This window comes from Scaptodrosophila lebanonensis, unplaced genomic scaffold (assembly GCF_003285725.1).
Source record: "Scaptodrosophila lebanonensis strain 11010-0011.00,11010-0021.00 unplaced genomic scaffold, SlebRS2 tig00000001-arrow-pilon, whole genome shotgun sequence".
NCBI classification, from domain to species: Eukaryota; Metazoa; Arthropoda; class Insecta; order Diptera; family Drosophilidae; genus Scaptodrosophila; species Scaptodrosophila lebanonensis.
Window position 1 is genome coordinate 15426015 of NW_022060529.1, and position 25155 is coordinate 15451169.

At 41.6% G+C, this 25155-nt stretch overlaps 1 protein-coding gene across 1 annotated transcript; it reads right to left on the reverse strand.

The window, feature by feature from the left end:
• Nucleotides 1-961: 961 nt before the first annotated feature.
• On the reverse strand, nucleotides 962-21546 carry LOC115626266 (tyrosine-protein kinase Dnt). Its single transcript, XM_030521618.1, has 10 exons — nucleotides 21429-21546; nucleotides 16875-17002; nucleotides 16557-16794; nucleotides 16320-16488; nucleotides 16100-16257; nucleotides 15870-16018; nucleotides 3331-3704; nucleotides 1836-1976; nucleotides 1470-1766; nucleotides 962-1372 (listed from the first exon to the last, which is right to left on the reverse strand). The coding sequence occupies exons 1-10, from the start codon at nucleotides 21544-21546 to the stop codon at nucleotides 1261-1263; spliced, it is 1884 nt and encodes a 627-aa protein (XP_030377478.1). The 3' UTR covers nucleotides 962-1260.
• Between the last annotated feature and the right edge of the window lie 3609 nt (nucleotides 21547-25155).

Below are 25155 nucleotides of genomic sequence, written 5' to 3' on the forward strand. Positions count from 1 at the left end.
CCTTTTCACTCACAATGGCAATTATGCTGAGTAGAAGTCTCGGTACTGGCAAAGAGTTTAAGTGCTTGCCTCATACTACGAGTAAGTCCATAGGTACGAGTATGTACAAGTATGTACGTGTGTGTACCTTGTCTATATGCCAACAATTGCCAGAAATCTAACAAAGTTGTCAACAAAATGTAAGGCAATATTTTACGTAACCAAATTAAAGGCGAGTATGTAGTATGTATGTATGTGTGTGTATATATAAGTGTGTGTGTGTGTGTGTGTGTGTGCGTGTGCTTATGTAAATTTGCAAATTGTGTTTCTGTAGACGTTAGTTATGTAACGTTTCTTTATATTAACTTTTTGCATATTGCTTTAGCAATTTGCAAATGTGTGCATGGCTTTGCACTTAACATTTCACCTGATTTCAGCTTCAGCTACCACCATTGATTTATCTGCTACGTCCAGTACAATTGTTAATGTCATTGAGCAACGTCTAAACCTTGACTTCTCCATGTATATCAATAATCGTAATTGTAAATAAATAAATAAATTTGCCATAACAATTGAGGACAACATTTGAGAACAAAAGATTCTGTAGTCTGTTGTCGCACATTCTTACACTTTCAATAGAAATATTTCTTAATACATTACGTTCATTTATCATACATATACATATACATATAGTATTTTCTTTCACAAATTTTCGCAATATTTCCACAATAAATGTGTGTAAATGACTGTTGTATATCATTGAGTTTCTAACTACTACAGCAAACCTTCCAATTGTACTTACTGCAATTGTCTGGATGTATGTCTGAATGCATGTGTGTTTGTATGTATGTGTGTATGTGTGGGTGTGCCTGTCTGTGAGTTTATTTACGTATTTTGCAATTGTTTGCATTTATATGCTACATTCATTTAATTGGTTTTTGTTTGCCATTTGAACGCCTTAATACTTACACAACACATTCAATGATTACACACGCAAAAATCTAACAGGTAATTCACATTTAATCTCACATTTAAAATGCAAAAGTTTCAATTAATTTATGTAGTATGTACGATAATAATAATATATAATTGTAATAATAATAATTCACACTTCATTTCACTAAGTAAATGAAGCCTCTTACCATACCATGCTCAGTGCCTAGCCGAGCTCAGCCAACTAAGTATGTATTTGAAAACTAAATCAGTCCATCGGCATCATCATCATCATCACCATCATCACCATCATCATAATCTGTATTTCCTCAGAGCGCATGTCACACCTTAGATGTACATGCCCAAATCAGCATGGAAGTCCTGCAGATAGGATAGCAGCTGGGCGGGTGTGGGTCGTTGCTTGGACTCGCAGTGCCAGCAGCAGTTCATGACTGTAAAGCTGCAAGTATGGAACAGATTTACGAAAAATGTTATGTAAGTGAATTCTATATATAAGGAGCACAGGTTTCTCTTTTTCAACAACTGTTGCTACTCACAACTCATCCGGACAATTAACAGGCTGCTCCAGGCGAAAGCCAGCGGCTAGATAATTACTAAGCTCGAATATATCCACCTCTTCGTGTGGCATTTGTGCCAATGTCACCAGCTCCCAATAGAGCACACCCAGGGCCCAGACATCCGCCTGGCTGGTGTAGATTTTCTTTTGCAATGACTCCAGAGATAACCATTTGAGTGGACGATTCTCATTGTCGCCCAAGCAATCGTAATCATCGGGAAACAGATCGCGTGAGAGTGCGCCATCGCAAATCTTGACATAGGCCTCCTCATCGAGACTGCATGGAAATGGAAAGAAGTGGGTTTAATGTGTTTAACGACTTGGCATCCACTTTCTGTCCACTTACTAGCAATTGCGTGTGGCTATGTCCTTGTGAACGATGCCCAGGGAATGCAGATAGGCCAATCCCTTGGTGATATGCAAGCCGAACTCCACCAATTGACGGGTGCTGAGCGCTGTGCTGGATTCGCGAGACTTTTGCAAATATCTGTAAAAGAGTTGGCCCAAGAACAGAGCATGATAAATTTAAAGGTTTCTCATATTTCAGTTATAACATACAAGTATATTATAGTACAACTTTATTTATTATAAATGCCAGATTCGAAGGGTTCATTGAAATTCCATTCAAATCGAAACAACAATTATGTGAAAAAACACTTCTTTGAAAGCCTTTCCAAAGATCGATGCCATAAGGCCACAGGGATTGTTTGGACTGGAATCGAAGGCTTTTTCTCCTACATATGCTACGAAAAGTCCAAGAACTAAAAATTTTTTTACAGGTCTCATCTATATTATTATAGATGAGAATAATAACAATGTGAAATAGACATAAATACAAGACCTTTTTTATTCAAATATACGCAATTTTGCAAAAGTGCATTAATTGCTAAATTTATAAGATATTTTGAAAGCCATAAAATACTTTAAAAGAGGTCTAAGGTTGTTAGCCTATACAAATTAGGTATGCATATTAAGATATGGATTAGTTATAATTATTATTAGTTATAAACGCATATAATTAGCTTTTCCTAGTTGAAAGGAGTAGAACGCTAAAGTCACCCAAGCCCGACCATATCATCAAAAGTTAAACATCGGCTACACCTCTGTTAGGTAATTAATAAACAGATTAAACAATAATGAGATGAGAGGTCGACGCTGGTCTTTTAACACTCTTAGTGCAGGGTACACAACATTACTATTTTAATACTCTTTTGATAATAAGACAAGATCTCCCAAAATCTCCCAAGCTTAATCCGCATGCTGAGATGAATCGATATAGACATGTCCATCTGTCCGTCTGCCTGTCCGTCCACATTCGCCAAACATAGTTTGTAGACTCTCCTTATATCCAGACAACCCAAGATTCTTTTATTTTTTTTGCTTTTCCCTACCCGTCCGCACTTTGAAATCTACATAAACCAATGTATTATATAGACAAGTAACTACTTTTGTTTTAAATTGCATCTAAATCGGTTAACAATTGAACAAAACAATTGCACTTGAATACTATTCGCCCTTCTTCTCTTTATTTCTTCTCCTATGGACGCATAGAAGGGGAATTTCACTTTCGGACTTGTTTGACTGTAGCGTTCGCTCTTGTTTTCAACTGCAGTTGGTCTATTAATTACCCCAAATAGGATTAAAATAGTCTTAATATTGAACAAAAATGAAGTTGATGTAAAAGGAATCAGTTGTCGGCGTAAGATCAAAATCCTTTGAACGTTGATTATTTGACAGCTAATGGCTGGCACTGCATGGACCGATAATCGGCTTAACTTTTTATGGCAATTTATGAATAATTAGTGAAGGATATAATCAATTAAATTAAGTGGATAACTTACATTTTTAAATTGCCCTTGGACGGATAGGGGTACGCAATTTCCGGTGGACCTGGCAGCTCCGTGTTTGCCAACAGTGGAGCGAGAATATGCTGATGACTGACTCCAATGAGCAGCGAGGCATCCTGCAGTAAACAGGCCACCTGTGTTAGTGAGGCGCCATCGATGACTGTCTTGACCAAGGCGTCGCAAGTTTCGCCCAATTTGCCGGCATAGATGCGTCCGAAGGTGCCCTCCTTGATAAGCTGTTCGTAGCTCAATGCGCCGGGTTGGACACTGGGAATACGTCGAATGCGCTCTTTAGTCTTCTCACTGCCCAGAGTATTGACGGCCCCAAATAGGCTGCGGCTGCTCTTTGGTGTCGACATGCTGTAGGCCTGCAAGTCAAACGATATGAATTGAACTTTCATGTTAGACTCATTTGAATACGAGTATATACTAGTATACAAGTAAGGTGGAGATGCAAGACAGTACAGCAAGGGTTTGAAGGTTCCTGCAAATTTGCATCGTAATGGGAATTGGGCGAGGGGCCATGGCAAACGTAATTTCAGTTGCCGGAATTACATCTTTCAGTTTGCGTCCGTTTACCGTTAGTCATGCACTTCAGTGCTCTCGCTCATTCATTTTAATGAATTGAGTTCCGTTTCCGCTTTCAGAGCACTGTTGATGTTGCCAACTGCCGCGTCGACGGCTGGCAACATCTTCGCCATTATTTGTACATAGTACAGCGACGAAGCAGGAACGGGACCAACTAGCGAGCAGCAAACTCGGTTGGCAAGCCCGGCCATAGTTGTCTTACAGCATGAATAATTTATTGGTTGGCAAAAAGGTTTAATTCGTTGGGCATTATGTTTGCATAGCCGTTGCGCTGACGGGCGACCAAGACACAGGCACAGGCACAGGCACAGGCACTGGCACACGAACAGGAACAGGAACAGGCACAGGCACGGGCACGGGGGCGACAGGCACAGCAAGATGAGGAGAAGGATGCTGCGCAGCTGTAGGAAATTGCGAGCTCAGTTGTATAAACAACATTTTTGGGCTGGCTGTTAGTCGAAAAGGACATCTGAGGGGCCGGGTACAGCACACGCATACAGCGTAGGGAGCAGCTAATAGCTGCAGCTACAGGGGATAAGGATAAACAGCAGTGCACACGGATGATGGTGGTGGAAGGGGCGTGTACCAGTGCTTCTCTTTAGCACTTAAGCCCAAGACAAGCTGTCTACACGCACACATACAAGTATACATATGTACACATTTATATAAGTAGAAACTACAGTAAGAAATCTGATCTGTGAAATGATTTTTCGATTACAAATTATCAACAGAATTCCAAGTTCTAGGTACACTCATTAAGCTAAGTACAATTTCAAATGAGTTCCTATGCCATTCCTTATCTCAGCAGAGCAATCATTTGGATGGAGGAGGGATTACAATTTCATATCTTGTGTTTAATCGAACCTAGCGATGTGTAAATAATTTTAAATGTTCATTAAAACAGTTCACAAAATGTACAAGTAGTGCAATAATGTTTTAAATAATTTCAGAATTCAAAATGTTGCGTCAAATTGGCTTCATTTCATAAAAATTCATTTAAAATTTCTCTACATGCTTCAACTATTTTTTCAAGTAATTAAAAATGTGCGCATTTTCGGCAAAAATAATATGTTGTTTATTTTGCACATACTATAGGAAATAGTAAAAACAAGCTTATGTATTTATATTATTGTGCACATAATAGTTCTGTCATTTTTAATGAAGTTTTTGCTGTGCTCTTGTTTGGATTAAACATACTAAGTTCTCGTGAATAATGTTTAAAAAGTATACAATTAGGTTTTACCAACTGCATTGAAATGCAGTTGCGGCAACAAATATGGTTGACTTTTATTTGATTTCATATGCTTATTGGTCTTATTAAGAAAATACGATTTAAGAAATCAATTGCAATGCAGAAGCTAGAAATATTTGAAAAAGGAGCTTCGGCAATGGCAACTTGAGATGTGTTTCGCTAACTAACTAATATAAGCAATTAAGTTATTTTTGGAGCCAATGGTCTCATATAACAACATAGTGCTAACAATGAAGTAAATGCTAATAAATTGCAGTTTATTTTGATAAATTGAATCGACTAACTAATGTCAAAACAAGCTATTAAGCAAAACTTAAACAATTATACAAGTAAAGTATGTAATAAAAACCATTAATAACCATTAGTTTCTAATCGATATACTAAAGCCATGTCCGTCTGCTTAAGCACCGAGATCTTTTGAGCCACAACCGCTAGGTCCATCAAGTAAATCCGGGTGTTCATTACAAACCATATACTATATGACCCTATCTGTAATGGTACCGATCGATGCCAAAATCAATCTTATTGTTTATCAAGATGTCGTAACTATATTTAATGTAATGACTAATTTCATCACAATCGGCCCACTATATCGTACATGTACGAGTGAAAAGAGTCCGTCGAACAAAGTATTTTATTTGTGGACTATGAAGGATATAGGGGAGGGTACTAGGCATAAAAGAGTTGAAGGCGCCAATCATGACTCATTTTGCTTTTTCAGACTCCTGGAATCAATCAACTAATAAATAATAAAGAGTTGCCTATTAATTACAGTAATATTTGGAAGCAACATTAATGTTTTGAGTGCTACGTTGGATAGTCTTCCAATTATTATTATCATTGACTGTAGCAATATTAATGGGTACGGCTTTCAACATTTGGTGTTCAGAAAGTAGCAGTCAAAAAAATAAAATACCTCGGTTTGGAGAAATTAAAAATGGCATTTAGTTTTCAGTGCTGAATATTTCTGTGGCGCACCGATATATTTTATTAATATTCTTAAAAACAACTAAAAATGAAGACGATTCATTAAAATTGCAGTTGGCTGTACAGAGTGTGTCCTGTGTGTAGGGTGAGGAGCTCTCCCACGTCTTGCCTCGGTCCCAGAGCGACAACAGCACTCATTTGTTTTCATAAAAAACAGCAAAACTTATTTGTTTTCTCGCCTGCCGCTTGAGAAATGGCCCAGTTAGGTGCCGTGTGTTTTAGAATCGCTATTCGGCATGCTTCCAAAGCAAGCTAATAAACACAGGAAAAATCTTTTCATTTTGTTCTTAATTTTGTGTTAGAATTTAAATAAAAGTGGCAAGTGGCGAATGCCAAAGACGGGATTCTGGGTGGTTGGCCAAGCACTAAGCGCTGCTGGCTATTGTGACTAGGGTTGGCATAAATCTTCATCAACAAAATGGCAAATTGCGTGGTTGTGGCTGCCTAGCACCAAAGAAGGAACAAAAAAAGAATAAACTCGAGATTTGCCTCTTCTCATGTTCAGTAAAAAGAACAGCGGGAGCTTTTTGTGTTGGTTTTCTTGGTTTTGTTTTTTTTTTAGGTGTAACAGTTGCCGCCCAGCAATATTGAACACATTTTCATTTCATTAAAAATAAGGGAGCTATAAAGGCAAAGGCGACAATATGCCGAAACGTATATAATTATTATAACTAAAGAAAACATAGCAAGAAAAGCAAGAGCGCTGCTGGCAACAATAAAAACAATAGTTAAGGCCCTTTTGAGACTGAATTTCATTCATTACTGCCATTGCCTTTTACTTTGTTTTCTTCTATGGGCCTCTATGTATACATAGAAATTATATATATAGGTATTATATACGTACAAATGTGATTTCTGTTGTCACTGTTGCTGCCGGCAATTGCACAAAGAAAATTCAATTAAAGCCCAACAATGTCGCACTTCATCATCAATGCGTCCACTGTGTGTTGAACGGTGAATGCCTTCTCGTCCATCCGCTCCGTTCTGCCCAACAAACTGGACAGTATTCATCAACTCGGCCGTTGGTTGTGGCATTTAAAGGCTACCTGCCAGACTGCCTGGCTGCGATAAATCTTGTCGCCAAACAAAATTCAAAGCAACCAACGTCCACATACTATATAATGGCAACTGTTGCCACTTCCACCTCAGCAACAACAACAACAACAAAAACAGCAACAATGACAACAATGATAACAAAAGCGTCTACTGGCCACACCGGTGTCGCTCTTATTGCCCGGTCTGTTTGGATTTTTGTTAGCAACTTCCCCCACGTGCCTGATCATCTATGTATATCTATATGGGACTATTAATATGGGCGTATTGCATGCATTGTACAAGTATTATTATGAAGCTTTGTGCCAGAGTGCAAGTGTAATTATATATTATATAATCGCCTTTCTATTAGTTACGATAATAAGCGCCAATTATGTTCACAGTCATAATCTCTACTTAGGCGATGAATAGGGAAAACACGAACATTGTGTTCGACATGTACTAATTATTTGCTTATAATTAAAAGCAATTAAGTGATAGTTTAGTTGATTTTGCTTTTAAATATCTGGTATTAATTAAATACTTTTCGATTTTGTGCGCACTAACAGCAAAATGCCAATATCACAGCAATTGTGTGTTTGTATTTATATTAGAAGTAGAAACGATTTGTTAAGCCTTTAACACTTTCACTATTAACAAAATTTATCAAATATTGATTGCAAAAACATTCAATACCTTCTCATACAAATTCTGTATAGAATAGATAGATGTTTGCTTCTTCTGTGACACAACAATATGTATATAGTAATAATAGTGTGTACAACAGTGATCAAGACAGACAGACGTGACTGTATATTTTTAATTCTTTAATTTAAGAATGTAGAACTATTTGTGCAATTCAAAAACTGCAGCTATAATTTAAAAGTCCTTCCACTAGCACGTGAAGGAGTGAGTTTTTGAAATCAAAACGGCTGCTGAGCACAATTTCAATTAGAAATTGAAATCTCCAAATGCCAATATTGTATCTATAGTATTTTTGAGTGAAATATTTTCTATCACACACATATGTACATACATATGCATGTGTATCAATAATATTTGCCATAGCTACATTATTAAAACTGAAGTTGCAAATGAATCGCAATATATGTAGTATACAAACATATTGTGTATACAAATGTATATGTTGTATGTGCATGCATCCAATATTAAATGTTGATGTCAAAAGAATATGCATATCCAGTGCGGCTTTAACTGAAAATTGGCAAACAAAACTACAAGTATGTATGTGCATAGTGTGCGGCCTGTCAAAGCGCTAAAGGAAATGCAACAGCAACAAATATTCACTTGCATTTCATTGCAGTTTCATGTTGTCATTTGTTGGCAGAAGGGGATGTACAAATTCCATGGCATGCCAAATGGCTGACAACCGTGAGCATGTTCCTTGTTAGCGTCGCATAAATTTCTGCAAATTTAAGCTATGTTCTCTTATGTGTGCGTGTGTGTGTGTGTGCGCATTGCAACACTTGCCAGTGCCGCACAGTGAGCAACAATAGGAACAACAACAATCAACCAGCCCCGCCTCCATTTTCTTGCTATGGGAACCCTCGCAGTGTTGGGCAAAATGTTGACGCTGGTTTGCAGCTGTTTGGCTTTGTTGTGACATTTCTAATGACAACAGAACACACAAACGCACCCTGACAGTCATAGCAGAAGGAGCAAGGGGGAGAGAGAGGGGAGTGGGGTGTCATTGTGCACTGGTCTGCAAATGACACAAACACAAACACAAATACACATACGCACATTTGTGTGGCATCATCAGTAGTAGACGCGTAGACACAAATTTCGGCTCACACACTTGACAGGCGTCTGATTTGTTTATGTCACTAGCAGCTCTATGGCTGCCCGCAGCGACAGCGACAGCAACTCTCACACCCGCAACCGCACCCCACAGCCCATGGCGCACACCCTGGTTCTATTTGAGTTTCTCTGACAGAAACGCCAGGCGCTTGGGCCGTAATTAAAAACGCTTGATGACAATTTTCCCAGCACTGCTTTTATGTCAGTGGCAGCCAAAATGCAACCCAACTTTCAACTTTCAACAGCTAGAAGCGCACAGACAACAGCCAACAGGCAGCAGCAGCAATTCCCAAATTGTTAGCTTCAAGTTGTTTCACAGCAACGGCAATATATGTGTGTGGTGTGTGGTGTGTGTGTGTGTATGCAGAATAGCACAACAGCAGCAGCAGCAACAAAATATGCAAATTTCTTTAGCCCCACCCACAATTTCCGCCTACATTGCTGCAACTACATATTAAGCCTTGTCACCTTGGCATTACACAAGCAAAGTGACGCTTTGCCGTCTGCCGACTGCTTAATGAACATAAATTAGTCAGGTGACATGGCAGTGGAGAATGTTCTTGTTATTGCTGCTGGCAACTGTAAATTGTTGTTCTTTTCGTCCTGTTTGTTTTGCTTTTGCTTTTTTCGCCGCACACACAATTATATTTCAATTTGGATGTCGAAAAGCCTGTCCCACCCACACCGACGAGATTTGTGCCACAAAAAGCCTTTAATCAACGTGTGGCAGCAATTTCAACTTTTTTCCTTTTTTTTCCTACTCTTTCTTTCAATTCAACTCAACGCAGCTCAGCTCGGCTGCGTTCGACTGAACTCGACTCGCTCATTATTTTCACATTTAGCCATCGAGGCAGGCTGCCAAAGCAAACTGTGCGCCTTCTAATTTAATGGCACCTAATTTGAATTTCGTTTGATTTATGCCTGATCGATTTGCCCAACTGTCCGCCCAACTGTCCGCCCACCCGTCTAGCCCCCTCCCAGTTGAGCCACCTGGCCCCCTCCCTCCCTCTCTACTGGTCTTATGGTCTGTCTGCTTGATGTATGGCTATTTGATGACTAAGCGGTCGCTATACGGGGCTCGGGAAAACTTTCAGCGCTTATTAAAACGATTCGAAACTTTGGCGCCTTTGTGCGAGGGTCGAACAAAAAGGTTGATGCCTGATGCATAATTAAAAGGCACGAGCAATGAATGTTGGGCGAAGAGGTAAGCTGCCTAATTAAACGTGGCGTATACTTAACCGCAATCGATGAACGCGGCGTATGCTTAACCGCAGTCTGTCTCGCTGTCTGTCACAGCTACACACGCACTTAATTACGTGTGTGCGATTGTATGCGTGTGCGTGTGTGTGTGTGTATGCCTGAACTTAATTGACTTTCAATTAAGCAACGGCGGCATGACCATGCCCATCGATTGCTGCCTCAATAGATTGCAACATTCAATTAATTAAGCCGCCTGTGTCCCATTTATGTTAGTTTGTTTGCTCCGCTATCGTTTAAGTATGAAGTAGGTTGTTATCGTTGTTGATTTCAATTTATTTAATATGCCTGTCTGTCACATAATGTATAATTTTAGAATAGTCCAAGCGACATTTCGGCATTTTCTAACGAGTTTTCATTAACTACAATTCCGTTTGCATGTTGAACATGCCCTCGATTTCATTTTCTCTAATGCTTGCTAGCTGACTTATCGATTTTGTGTCCAATGTAATCTCAGTGCGATATTGTCCGATTTAAATATTAGCATGTCCATTAAGACATGCATAAATAGCGCTTGTTAGCCTGAAAATGCACTTAGCTAAGTGCAAGTTGGTCAACATTTATTGGCACTCAATTGCATTTTATTCAGACAAGTTGATTGGCGAGCTGAACATCAAAATAGAAAGCGGCGGAGCATTAACAGGTTGTTATATACAAACATTAAAAGAGTGATTTGCGTAAAGAACTGTCATTGTTATCGATCGAGGTGATGAAAGAGAACGGGCTGGAAAAAGTCAGAATACACTACATTAAATAATATGGCTTTAAATCCATGTGTGATAAACAGATAAACAATCTTCTGCTTGAAGAATTTTAACAACACAGCTATATCTATGAACAAATCCCATTAGTAATATTTTATTTATTTATTTATATATGTCAAAAAAAAAGCTGTCAATATAGCACTTTAACTAAGTAAAACTAAAGAATAATAGAAAGAAGCTTTTAAAAATTACAAAAACGTCTCATAACGAATCCGACTCTGCCAAACGGCCATCTATGCCCCGATTCACAGCAAAGAGTAATCAGAGACGTTATTAGACCTAACAAAAAATAAATGAAGATGAAGAAATAGCAATAAAAATATAGAAGAAGAATTATTAGATTAAAACAATAAGAGTGCAAATTAGTTTTAAATATAAAATTCCAAATAAGCAAAACCAACCAATAGTTCAGAACATATTCAGTCTTGTTTCCGGATTAGACTATGTAAATCAATTCTTAGATAACTCGTGGATATTATTATTCTTTTTAATAATGCGAATCTACACTGATAAAAAAGTTGCTTAGCACAGATGAATATTTTCATATTAAATTAAAGATAATTAATTGGTAAGAATTAATAATTAAAAGAATTGGAAAATTACTTTCCGCTAAAAATCGTGCTATACAAAATATATATATATATATAAAATGTGCATTATTGAAATGTCGTTATTGAAAAGAGTTAAAGTAGACAAAAAGGTGGGAGAAATATTTTATAATTATAAAAATAAACCTTTGGCGTGAATTAAACTCACGTCCATGTCATCATTTGTGATTTAATATCGTCACACTTTAAATTTAATATTTTAACATTCAACTTGGAGTTCAAGCGTACACACTTTAAATCACACGGTGGTGCAAAATCGATGGTAAAAATATTTAAATCTACATGTAAATATTTAAATCTACCTATAAATATTTAAATTTACGTGTTTTTTTTTTATCAGTGTGCGTCAGTAAGCCAAAGTTTAGTTTGAATGCAAACAGTCGAAATAAGCAAAACCAACCAAGAATAGTTCAGAACATATTCAGTCTTGTTTCCGGATTAGACTATGTAAATCAATTCTTAGATAACTCCGGCTTATTATTATTCCATTCAATAATGCGAGCTTGGTAAATAACAAAAGTGCTGGATGTTGGAAGAATTGAAAGCGAAAAGTCCAAATAACCAAGACAGTTGAAATAAATTGGGCTTTTGATCACATTAACCAATAACATTAATCCTTGGCCGCCTCTGCCCCAAACGAATAGCATTAGTGTGACCAAGTCATCGCAACTTGACCGCAATGAAATCCATAGCAAAAGTCAACAACTACGGCCGGACACTGCGTCCAATGGCCATTGAATGGCGGCTGGTGCGAAAGCAAGTGGTTGGTGTGAAAACCGCAAAGCCCGCAAAGCCCGTGCTCGTCTAATACCGCAGCGTGTACCCGTGGCTGCTTATGTGGTGAGGTAGCGAGCTGCCGGGAGGACTTTTACAAATCCCACACACTAGCTCATGTCGGTAGCTGGTCTATCTCTCGCCTCGTCCAGCAACAAAGGCTGCAAAAGCAACATCCGTTGTTGGCTTCCGTTTGTCTCTGCGGCTGACAGGAAGCAATCAATAGTGTAATGGCAGACAAAAGCATCCGCTTTATTCGCCAACGGCTATTGGCATAGTTGTCCGGTGAAGAAGGTAGGCAAATGTTGAAAAAGTCCGACGAAAAATGCGTTGCAAACCAAAAACAAAAAATCAACTGATGGCTGCGCAATTTGTCAACACTTTTCGGAAACATTTGCTGGCACTGTGAGGAGATCGACGACCGGCATGTCCTCCCACTCGCCCCCATGTTTGCGCATAATTCAGGGCTTTAAGCAAGGCGTGCATTAAATCGTCGCCGTAGCTTTGTCGCAAATAAGGCGTTTTAATCAAAAGAACAACACCAGAAAATCCATTAACGCAGTACGTGACGCCCCCACTTTTCTTTGTTTAACTTTATAAGCCATCCTCAGCTTCCATCCGGCCCTTTACTTTTTGCATGCTGCGCGCGTCATTTGCAGGTTGATTTACAAATTTCTTTAATGAGGCGACGACAACATTTTTAATTAGCACCTGTTCCCAAGTTCCATTTTATGGACTTGCCGGGCCCCACGCAAGTCACAGCTAGCATACTGCGCGCCAATCTCCATAAAATGCGTAGACGTGCTCCATGGAAACGTAGAAATTAATTTCCAACTTTACGCCAGCCTCGCTTTCCTTGCCTTTGACTCCCTCAACCACACGTACCCCAGCTCCAAACACTTGGCCAACTTCCGCCCTAATGATGCCATTGAAATGCTGTGCATGGCACAGTCTGCTTCCCAGTCGTTTTGTCCTTGTGTACAGTTACCAGTCCTAGTCCTAACCCATTTACGCATACATGTGCGTCTCAATGTCGTCTGCTTGTTCGACATCTTCAACCGCAAGGCAGGCACAGCCACTTAGATAGACTCCTTCAATCCCGTGCTCTGCTCATATCTCGAACAACCTAACCCGATTCCAGAGCTTAGCTTGGCTTACAATAGACTACTTGCAGTTCTTCCCTTGTATCTAGTATACGTGCGTATATATGCCATGTTAGGCAAGCTTTGTTTGTGTTTGGCTTTGCCTTGTTTTTGAACCACATGGCGCGGCATTGCCTGCCCCTATCCCCTCCAGCTAGTACCTCTTTCGCTCAATGTTCAATGTTTTTGTTGTTCGGGCAATAATATTTTGTAAGTGTTTCTAAACAAGCACAAAGTCATGTTTCAGCAGCTGTAGTCTGGCTTCTGTTGGTTGCTGTTTTTATTGTTATTTCTACAGCTGCTATGCCCCTATGCTATGATTGTGAATTCCCCGCTGCCTTTGCTAAACTTTCGCTGCACATTAAAGCAATTTGGCCAACATTTATAGACTGATTTAATAGAATGTATGGGGCGGACAGTTGCTGCGAGGGGAGTTCATACTCCACAAGCATTACAATGCACACAAATACAAATGAGATATTTCCACACAAGTGAGCACATGTCTCTGTACCCAACTGTGACTATGTACTACGAGTATGTGTGTGTGTGTGTCTGTGTACTTTGATATAATTGTTTGACTAAATGAGTGCGATCCATGGCTGCCTTTGGCGGGCCCCCAAAAGTGTGCTTCAGTTCGCTTAACGCTCTCACATATGGCTATTCGCTTGGATTTTTGGGCGCACTTGAGTGTGTAGATGCGTTTGTGTGTGTGGTACAACAATAGAGTTGAGCAAGAACAATAATTATGGCAAGCACTTCAGCCACCCGAACCACACGTTCATCCCCATTCTCACCCTCCAATCCTATATGCAACACTCCATACACACACTAATTTCGAACTCCACTTGTTCAGAAATTCATTTAATTCCCAACCGTCTGCTTTAATGCGTTTGTCTCTCCACCAGATAGCTGAAAATAGATATGACTCTTGGCGTTGTCTCCACATTTCTGCGTATGGCGTACGATGCCAAGTATGTATGTATGTTAAGCCATGTGTATTTTGGGGGTCCTTAGGACTGTTTCTCTCGCCAGCCTAGCGGAATTGCTCGATGCCGTTGCCATAATGAGTATGAAATTGAAGTCTAAGCAAACAGAAGCCACCAAGAGAGCAGAGGGAAGATAGAACGCACAATAGGCGGTAGCGGAAAACGTAAAGAAATTAACATAAACATAAAAATCTTAGCAAGTCTGCATCTCCATGGAAATTGAATATTTAATTATACGTCAATAGAAAATTGCGTTAGAAGTCGGTGACGAAAATGGGAAGAGATAATGACAAAGGTGATGAGATGAGGGATAAGGGTAGGCGCCCCTCTCTGAGCTGGAATGTATATAAATAAGCGAAGGAACAGCGTTTGGAGGTGCCAAAAGCTGCTGCCCTGAATTTGGAATGGCAACTAAATTATTCATTGCTATTATGGTGACAATATGCATAGGCCACAAAGTATAACTTTTTCTCGCAGGAGGTCGCAAGGAGGTCAAGTCGCATTCTTAAAGAGAGAATATTATTGGATTTGTTTATGGTCTAACCAAGGTCTAGTTTATGGAGTAACTAACTGATTACTAAGCAGATGGTTCTTAATACTTTACGAATATATTAATGTAAACCACTTCAATTGAAATTGAACAACAACTACTTCTGGGATCCTTGACAGCAGCACGATAAAGAGTAGTCGGTGCGGAACGTTCCATTTGTCTAGCTGCGATACACTCCCAGTCACGGCTATATGTGCTGCAATAAAGTGCCTTTTGCTTATCTAAACAGACTCACATGCTCGCACTCCTCTCAGCCACCCGCACACATGCATGCATACATAATTTTCAGGCATCCTGGCTGTGTGTCTCCACCCACAGCGTCCTTTGGCACAGAATACGTGAGTGCCGCGCCAAACTTACCCCGGCCAACTTGGAGAAGAGCCGTACTGTGGCACCTGGGGTGATGGGGGTGATGGGGGGTGAGGAGCGGGCAGAAAAGCCCCATATTTATGAATGGCTCTTGTTTCGAGCTTAACGCACTCCGGGAGCTTTATCAGCTCGTAAATATAAATTAGAATTTAATTTTTATCGAGTCCTTGAACATGCTAGCTCCACACTACCAATCTCAAGTCACGGGTGTTTGGGACAAATGATTGCGGTCTGGTAGCCAAGGCCACGGCAGCAGGCCGAACTTCAACGGGATTCATTTCCATTTGCACACGGCACGTGTCACAACATATCAAAGGCTGCGATTTACCTCAGGGTGGATGCTTAATCAACCCTCTGGGCAGTGATTTACCTGCTCACTATCGAAGCTATCGTCAGGACTTACCTGTGTCAACTGCGACGATGCGTAGTATGATATTCTCGAGGGACAAACCGATTCTGGTTTCGAGTAAATGGTCTCGCCGGTCTGCGGCTGGTCGCCCATTGGCAGCAAGGCAGTGGCATAGGGCGTAGGAGTGGGTGAGCCGCGGAAACCTGTAGACGAGGGTTTGTGGGCTTCGATAAGTAACAAATGACTCTGCATGGGTGGATTAAGCAAGAGGGGAGGGTACTTACGGTCAAAAATACTACAGGCTTTTTTCGTATCCACTGGGTATTTGTTGAGGCTGGCAATTGTGGCATAGGAGCCTGTTGCGCTTGGGGGTCGGCCTAAGGGGTCGAGCCTAATGAAAACATTTTGATGGCTACCATAGCCCGCAGTTGTGAAGCTGGTGCTGTGAGTTACAAAACCGCCAAATAAGAGTATGTCAAATGCGATGCTTTCAATACGACTTACTGCAAGGAATCCTGGCGCATCTGTTTGCGGGCACGCAAATACATCATGCTAGCCACGAGGCCTACTGCGAGAACCAGACCCAATGCACAGGCAGCGGCGCTCATGAGAGCAGGACCCTGTGACGGGGCGTGTGCGGGGGCTGGCGACTGGTTAGGTTCGGGTGAAATGCCTGGAATCATAGCAAATCAAAGAGAATGAGTTTACCGAGAGCACCGCAGAAATCCTTTCTTCGCCTACCTTTCGCACAGATCTTGTTGCGCTTGAAATGAAGCTTGGTGTCATTGAATCGCGGCGGTCCACGTACCACCATATTGACGTTGACAGGCAGCTGCAGACTGGCGTTTCCCGTGCAAGGCAGATAGACCAGGAATGACTCGATTTCCTGTGGAACAAGACCCTTGTGAGGTATACTGAGTGTGGGTGTGCCCAAGGCATCCTGGTCGTTGGCGTACTCGATGCTGATTGCATAGGGCAGCTGCCGGGCAGTTAATGGAGTGCAAATTAGATTTTCAGTACACGAGTGAGGAGTAGGGTGCGGGAGTTGCAGGTACTTACCGGGTAAGCGATGAGACTCTGCCAGGAGAACTCCAGTTCATGCACATCTGCCGGCACCGGGACGGTGAAGTGCATTGCGTATGTGTTAATGGCTCCCTCGTGTACATAGAACAAATCCGCCTCCAGACCTGAGGATTGAGGGAGAGAAAGGAATGCAATGCAGACATAAAGAGAAAGTTTATTTCGCAATTTGCTTTGTTACAGTTTCTCCTTCCACCCTAGCGCCCCCTGATGCTTCTGGTGTTGTGCAAACTTTGTGCATTTTGTGTTTACTTTCCCCACAAGTCGCTGCCACTTTTGCGAGTTTCAGCGGAAATTGATTTTCTCGACAACAAAGGCGGGTAGGTAAACAAACCTCAGACACATTGACAGACACACACCCACAATGCGACAATATAATAATCGAAATCGAATCCTTCACAAGCAGCCATCGATTAGTGCTCGAGTTGCGTCAAATGTCGCGTGAAAGGGAACAAAATATTAAAAGGTGTCAACTGCTGTCTAACTGCAATGCGATGGCAACACTAACAACACCGACTCATAACAGCATTATCTGTAGCTTTGAGTAACTCTCCTAGAGATTGCCACCCTCTCACCAATCCCCAATCCCACCCTCACTGAAAGCCGAGCTGCCCATGTTAAAAAGACGTGAAATTAAATTTCTTTATCCGCTTTCATTCCGTGCTCCCAACCTCTAACCTTGTCGCATGCTATCGTTTGTTGTTGCATTATTTACTCATCGGGATCAGGCATAATCCGCGTCGTTTTGCATCGACTGTGTGCTTCTAGGGAGCAAATGCTGTTTACATTTTGGAACTCAACTTCACTGAACGGCTGTCGAGTCTTTCGAGTTCCCATTCTATTATGCGTCTGTGCCGGATGTTGAATGTTGCGTTTCCGGAGACGCACATACTCGTATACTCATACATAAATTCACTGCTAATGCTAAGTGTGCGTATACGAGTATGTTGTATGCTCGCATTTTAAATAGAACAAAGCGCTCGCTCAATTCTTAAAACAATTTCAAATCCAATTACAGAACAAGAAATACAATTTTTCTTTTACTCTTATCCAGGCTCTGTGCTGCGCCATCACGGTCTATCATTCAAGTACTCTTCTTGCCGCTTCCTTACTCCATTATCCGTCGCTGTTGCCATTTCGTTTTGTAGTCGAATTCAAAATTGTTTTGCACCCCGTCGAGTTCCCCTCGTCTTGATGGCCCTTCTATGCGTCAAAGTGTGCTACTTTTCTTCTCTGTTTCTGTTTTTTGTTTTCCGCTGATAAACTGCACAGTTTCCGTCGAGGCCAGGGCTGTAGTAGAGAGGGCTGAGTATACTCGCAAGTGTATTGCAATAGCGCACCAAGGCGCCTTCTTTTAGGTTATTTTCATTGACGACTTGCTCTTCAGATAGCGTTGCTTTCCTCAGGTCTGCCTGACCTCAAATTTGTTGCATTTAATGGAAATGAACTGCAGACTAAACAAAAACAAAAACATAGCATTCCTTTTATACAAGTATGCCTTCAACAAGTTGCCTTGATGGTATGCTTTTAATAGACGTACTCATATGTATTTACCCCTAAGGCAGTGCATTTGTGATAGCAAGAATTAATTCAGTTGTGCTTCGAAACATCCACTGGAGCTATGCAAATTCGTGGGCTTCGTCGAACAGTTGTTGTTTGCCTTTGCGATTGGCCTTTTTCATGGCATCAAACCACACGTTTGTCTTAAGCACTATCGACTCCAACCACCTGCATTCCTCCTGAAGTTCGGTTGTAGTGAAGATAAGTTTTCTAAGTGGGCTCGCCGCACGGATCCTACGCCAAACTTTGACCGTCTTTCATATCGCTCGCGTCGCATTGTCGCTAACTTTGCCGTTACCTGTGAAACTTTTGCCTCACTTATCTGCCTATTACCTCTCCTTCTCCCCCTATTCTACATTCTGTACTGCCACTCTTATCTTAGTACCATAATTATAATACGTGTGCTTGTCTGCATGGTTCAGCCGCACACACATGATGGTAGAGCCGCAGGCGAGGAATATCGAGGGTAAATCGGCATGTTTAGTTTACACAATGGTGGCGAAAAATATGCGTAAAAGATTGAGGCGGTAATTAGTGTCATTAGTTAGAAACAATTTTCAAAAGCATTACATTCCTCTACCAGATTTTACAGCAGACTCTCTTCAAAGGCTAGTTTGCCTCTCAAGAATTAATTTACCTTTAATCATTATGAATTGCTTCTCTATGGAGTTGAATGAATAATCGATTTAGAGCATTTTGCGCACATTCTGCTTAATTGGCACAATTTAAAAATCCGCATACCTAATTTTTGTTTCTCTTTCTACTCAGCAATAAAAGTAAAGCGGTCAATCGACCCTCAGGCGCAAAGAGCCGAACAACTCATGGACGCCAGGCAGGGGATATTAATGTGGTGCTTCTCAGACTGTTTTCTATTCATTAAAAATAATTTTCTTTCGCATTAACTTTTCATTCAAAAGGGAAGTGTAGCGGCACCTTCCGCAGCAGCTTCAGAAGGGAGGTTTGGGACCAGAAAATGTGCACATCAAAGTGAAACTTGTTGAAATTGCATTTTTACGCACCCTTGCACAGCGAATGTGCGCGGGGGGTAGTTGATAGTGGGTGGGGCTGTGGGGCAAATGGTGTTGCTGGCAACGCAAAGACGAAAATTGCTTGTTGTGCTGGCAACGTGTTTGCGACTGAGGGTAGAGCGGAAAATCTTTTACAAAAGCGTAAAAAATATTTAATTTTAATGTTGTCCCTGTCGTCACTTCATCGAAGGAAACATGAGAGAATCGTTCAAAGTTCGCAATTGGAAAGAAATCGTTTAACTTTGTTTACACTTCGTCATTTCAGCGACGCCAGAAAGTATGCAACATATTGTCATCGACAGGCAAATAACGAAAAATATTTCAGAATATGTTTTTATTGACGGAATGCATCAAAGAAATCACGATGAGGAGCAGGACTCGCAGCCATTCACAGCAAGTGAAGTTATTTGTGAAATGCGCGCCTTTAACCGCCCTTGGGTGGAGGCGGAGGAGACGGGCAGGCGTGACGCGTTTTCCGCTCCAAGAAACCGACGCCATGGAAACTGTAAGCAAATCATGCAACGGTATGTGCCACGAGGGGAGGGTCAGTTTGTTTGATTTCATGCCACTTGTTAATTTTCAAATGGATGGAACTGATGATGGGACGTTTGAGAGCTGGGGGTGTTAACTGGTCGTTAAAAACATAACGAGCGCAGAGGGAGGGAAACAAGGCAGAAAAGGTGGTGGATGGGGAATAAAACTATTGAATATATTCGAAGCGGCGAAAGATTGGAGTTTTTAATACAAAAAACTAGGTGAAAGAGCCTTTGAGCTATCGCTAATGCAATCCGAATTGCATTTGTACAGCACACTGGAAAGGGAACTGCACGCATCATGGATCTTGAATGCTACACCAATATAATCAATTGCACAAGTCTTTCAAATGGAGAGGCGAGCGGGTGGACGCAATCAAAGTCACTTTCGAATAGGATAAGGTCAAAGCAAAGGGTTCAATTGACCTGCTAGAATGCGTTTCTTTATTTATAGACACATTCCACAGTATGTACTCGTAAATCAACCATCACAGTAGGTTATTCCATTCATCATTAGTGTGGATTATTTTTATTCCATTAACTAATTGGAGTGCCGTGATTGGGCAACTCACAGCGAGGCCAACTCTCTCGCTTTGCATAATGAGGTGGAAGCATTTTGCTTCAATTACAGTTAAGTGCCGGAAAATGCTCAGCTGCATGACGAATGATGGACACAAATAGAGAGTAGAGAGTAGGCGAAAGTGGGCATAACTAGGGCAGCGGCTAAGAATTCGGCACCGTGCACCATTAATCAACGGGAGGGAAATCGGTAGGAAAACGACAGGCACGACGCCATTTCGACATGGCACGTCGTATGAATGACTATTAGCAGGAGGGTGGGGAGTGGTGAGTGGGGAGGGTGGGAAGGGCACAAGGTCGAGCGGCATGTTACAGTGCCAGGAGAGCGGCCTGCGCCATCAATAACGAGCGTTCGCGTGAAGCTACAAACAAGTAAACAAACAACAGCCGCCTGACTGCTTCGTCGCACTTTGAAGTCGTTAGTGTGGCGCTCGAGAGGAGGTGCCTCGTGCCTCAGACATCGGTGGTGGTGGTGGCACTTGCAGCTGTCAGCAAGTGGCACGGGTGGGGCAGACCGGAAATCGATTTGTGTGGATTTTGTTTTGTCGTGTTTTGCGCAACTTTTGCGGTCGTCATCGCCAACATGGTCAACTATAATTTCGGAACTATTAATGACTTCTAAATAGAAGCCCCCGCCATATAGACTTGTTTGTTTTCACATTCACGGGATCAATGAATTTGTCGAGCCGCTCTTTGACACACACCTATTAATCATGGGCTTGGGGTGTGTCTGCTTGTCCCCGATTGTTTTCAGTTCTAAACTTTTCCTCATTAAAGTTTCATAAAGAGATGTTGCCACGCATGTCCCAAACTGAAGCCAAAACAGTACTTACCCATCAGTTTCATCACTTCGTGGTGGCTAATAAAAATGTTCAGATAGCCACTGACCGACGGCGTTTGCCAAGCAGCGAGGGAAGCGCAGAGCAGCAGCAGAAAGCCGACGGCGGCCATAATGAGGAAGTAGGTGGGCGAGTGCTGACTCAATAGTGTGGGTGGCCCAGACGAGCAGTTAATAACTTGTCAGTGCATATGACGCCGCACTTGGCGTGCATTTCAACAGCTCGGCCTTATCGCACCCACAACACTTTGCTATATTTTTGCACTCCTCTTGCTCCCTGCACCTCTCTCTGACAGCCAATTTCAATGTGTGGCCATTGAGGCGCACCGGAAGCGCAGAATGTGGCGCTTCGTTGCCAGTCGCCAGTTGCGAATTGCGAATGTGTCCGTTCCGAATGTGTGGTTTGAGAGGGAAATGAGTATTGGGGCGGCACTTCCGTAGCTTGCTGTTCGCTGCTGTGATTTGAATTCGATTGCAGGAGTGGGTGATGGGGAACCCTGTCGTACCACAAACAGGCGACGTCGACACGGCACACAAAGAAGCGTTAAAATCAAATTCCAGTAGACGGGTGCCACAGTTTGGACTAACTGTTCCGGCCGCTCCGGCACTACAGACGCCACAAAGCGGACGAAAACTGTCTGCCAAATTTGGAACTTTTCTGCCTTTGCCAGCCGCCGGTGGACGAGCCAGCCGCACTTTTCGTTTGCGGGCTGCGCTTGTTCTTAACTTTTTGTGTTTTGCTTTCAGTTTTGTTTTTGTGGCGTTTTGTGTTCGTTGTTTTCGTTTTTGTTGTTGTTGTTGTTTTTGTTGCTGGGTTCACCCGTCGAGTGCAAGCAGCATCAGCACTTTCGCATCTGACTCTGGCAGACTCTCGTTGGCTTTTTATTGGCTGTGCCCCTGTTCCCGGCCTCTATCCACCCAGAGCGGCTTGCCTGTTGGTTTCGCCCGTCACTTTGTACACATGTCCTCCTAGTCGTCCATGTGAGTTGACCGTGTGTGTTCTGTCGGCTGTGGGCGGTTTGCTTGACCGTCTTTCCAGTCTACTAGGCTGCTTAGCTTTGTTTGTGCTGCTTCTTCCGTTTCCTTCCTCTGTTGGGAGCTTATGTTGGGGTCCCGTTTCGTCGAAAGTCCTGTTGAATAGAAAGTGTTTTAGTCGAGTTCATGTCAAGTTTTGGCGAAATTCATACAAATAAGTGTGAGAAGTGTGTAAGGACGTCTATCCATATTTATTATTCTTTATGATGTGATTGGCTGCAAGTTATTCTTCAAACAATTTGTGAATACAACGAGCGGAAGAAATAGTTTTGCTTGGAAAAAGTAATTAAAAACTTTCATCAAGATTAACAACTTGTTAAAGAAAAACACACTCAGTTCGCCAAACTTTGCATAAGCCTTTCTCCTACTATTCTCTATTCGACTATTTGTTGTAAACTTCACATATTTCTAATACTTATGCATTAATGAAACGAAAAATCGACAAGGGTTAAAACGTTAAGCAAATGTGTCTTACTTTCTGAGGTTTTCTAAATAATAATTGATAGATATAAAAAAAATATTTAAATTATTTCTAAATTTAATATTAATTGACCAGAGTCATTTCATGTGGCTATGTGCGAAATATTTAAAAGTTTTGTAATACATTCGATATTTAAATTATACCTGACGAAAGCTGACTATATGTTCTAGGGATTTGATCAGCAAAAGGAGGCGGTATGTTTGTCCGTAAATAAGTCCCTATAGATTTTAAAGACACGTTTGTCCTTTTGTATGGTCACTTAAGCCTTACTACTAATTAGTTGCACTTACTGTAGACAAAAAAACACTGATCAGAAAGTTTAGTAATCGGTCAAGAACAAAATATATTACATAAAAAAATATTAAGTGTTGTTGCACAAACAAGGGATTTGTTGTTCTTTAGGTGATTTTTTAAGCACATACAAGTTTGACTCACTCCTGTGTGTTTCGTATATTAATTACAATTTAAATCAAAAAACCAAGCATACAGTCTACAAACTTTACTGTACAAAAGTTTTTGCTAAAATATTTGTGGCTTTTCTGGCTGTAGATTTTTCGCTTTGTTGTTGTTTTTGTTTGCAAGTTGCGTGCAGGTACTCGAACGGAATTCCAAATGCAACAACAGTTGGCGCACCGGCAACCAGTTGGGAAGTCTGGCAGCCAGTTAAGCAATCAACCTCTGTGTCGGCATGGCACCACAAGCATGGCAGTCAAGTGCCTTCAAAATGAAATTGTTGCCAAGAAACCGCCAAACAGCCGCCATTTCCCATTCCTAGCGTCTGCCGTCCTTGCTGTCTGAGCCGACCACTCGACCCCAACCCCTTTTCCATGGCCGTTCATTCGTTCGTTCGTTTGTTCCACTTACTCAAAATGCACAGAAATCTCCATGGCAGCACATTGGAGAGTGTTCCCTGTATACATTTTGGCCGCAATAAAAATCGAAATCAAAAAAGTTTGTTGCCTCCGCTTTGGCCGCTCGCAGTTTTTAGTTTTTGCTTAATTTCGAATGCCTTTGATCAAAGTTGAGGCTGTGCACAATGCGAAGGGCACTGAAGAAGTTTGTGGCCTGTAGCTCAAGTGCAGCATGGATCAGCAAATTCGCAATGGAATGTTGTGACTTTAAATTAAACTTATCTGCAGTCTGATGGTGACTAAGCATGCAACACAAAAAGATCCGACAACTTACATGATTAAAGCGCAGATTCTACTGCCACTGCACTCGACTACGCTGCTCTATAAAGCCATGTGAACTAGTCATCGTGGAAGCCATTCAGCGAACTCATTAATAATTCAAAAGACAAATACCACAAAGCGCATATATGGGTGTGTGTGTGTGAGTGCGTGTGTGTGTGTGTGTATATATCTCTGCCCCTTAGACGTTTGTGTTTGCTGTGTTTGTGTTTGCTTTGCGAAAACTGTAGCTGATTTAAATGGAGCAGCGCGCAAACAGCCGCCAGCGCGCTTCTAAGAAAATCGGCAGCCAAGATGCGCGCGTGGCGAGCAGAACCCCCATAGTACCCATACCAGCCCATATCCAGCGTCGATAACATATTAACAACGTCAACTCAATCATAATCAGGACGTAGTCGAAACTGAAGCAGACGAGTCCCAACTGGTGGCTGCAGGGTGGGTAGACAAATAGACCCACGGAAATTTTCTGCTTAGTCATACGCATCATCAGTCAGGACGGAGTCAGCTGCCACGCCAACACCCGTACACCCGTACACCCTAGCCTTCCCCCACTCGAGTGACAAATTGAACGTTGCCATTGTCTTTGGATGCTTGGAGCTGGCAATGATGACAACGACGATGATGATAAAGATGTGAAAACTTTTCAATTACTTGCCCGTAGTCTAATGAATAATAATTTTCCGTTCCACCATTTGGTTCACTGCCAGATTCGATAGACCGCGTACTCCTATACACATACGTACAAGTCTCGCATTGTTATCTGATTTCTGTGAGCAGCAACGTCTCCAATAATATTGTTGCGATTCCGTATCAAATGAGCAGTACACAGTACACATTGTTTTATCTGTCTTCCCTTCTTCACCTCTACTTTGGAGTTACGGTAAATTAAAAAGCAGGCAGCGGAACACGGGACGCCCGAGGGCGTGGCAGGCTCGTTTCAATTATAAAATGGCTTTCGCTTCTAATTGAATCGTGAGTTTCAGTTAAGCAAAGTTAATATTTTATGCGCGCTTCGC

Bases quoted from the DNA above. Each gene is read 5' to 3' on its own strand.
- LOC115626266 (XM_030521618.1), bottom strand. From the start codon at position 21,546: ATGGCCGCCGTCGGCTTTCTGCTGCTGCTCTGCGCTTCCCTCGCTGCT. The intron at 17,003-21,428 runs GTAAGTACTGTT...CTCAATCCTCAG, and splicing joins CGAAGTGATGAAACTGATGG to GTCTGGAGGCGGATTTGTTC. The intron at 3,705-15,869 runs GTAAGTCCTGAC...TTTGACTTGCAG, and splicing joins CATCGTCGCAGTTGACACAG to GCCTACAGCATGTCGACACC.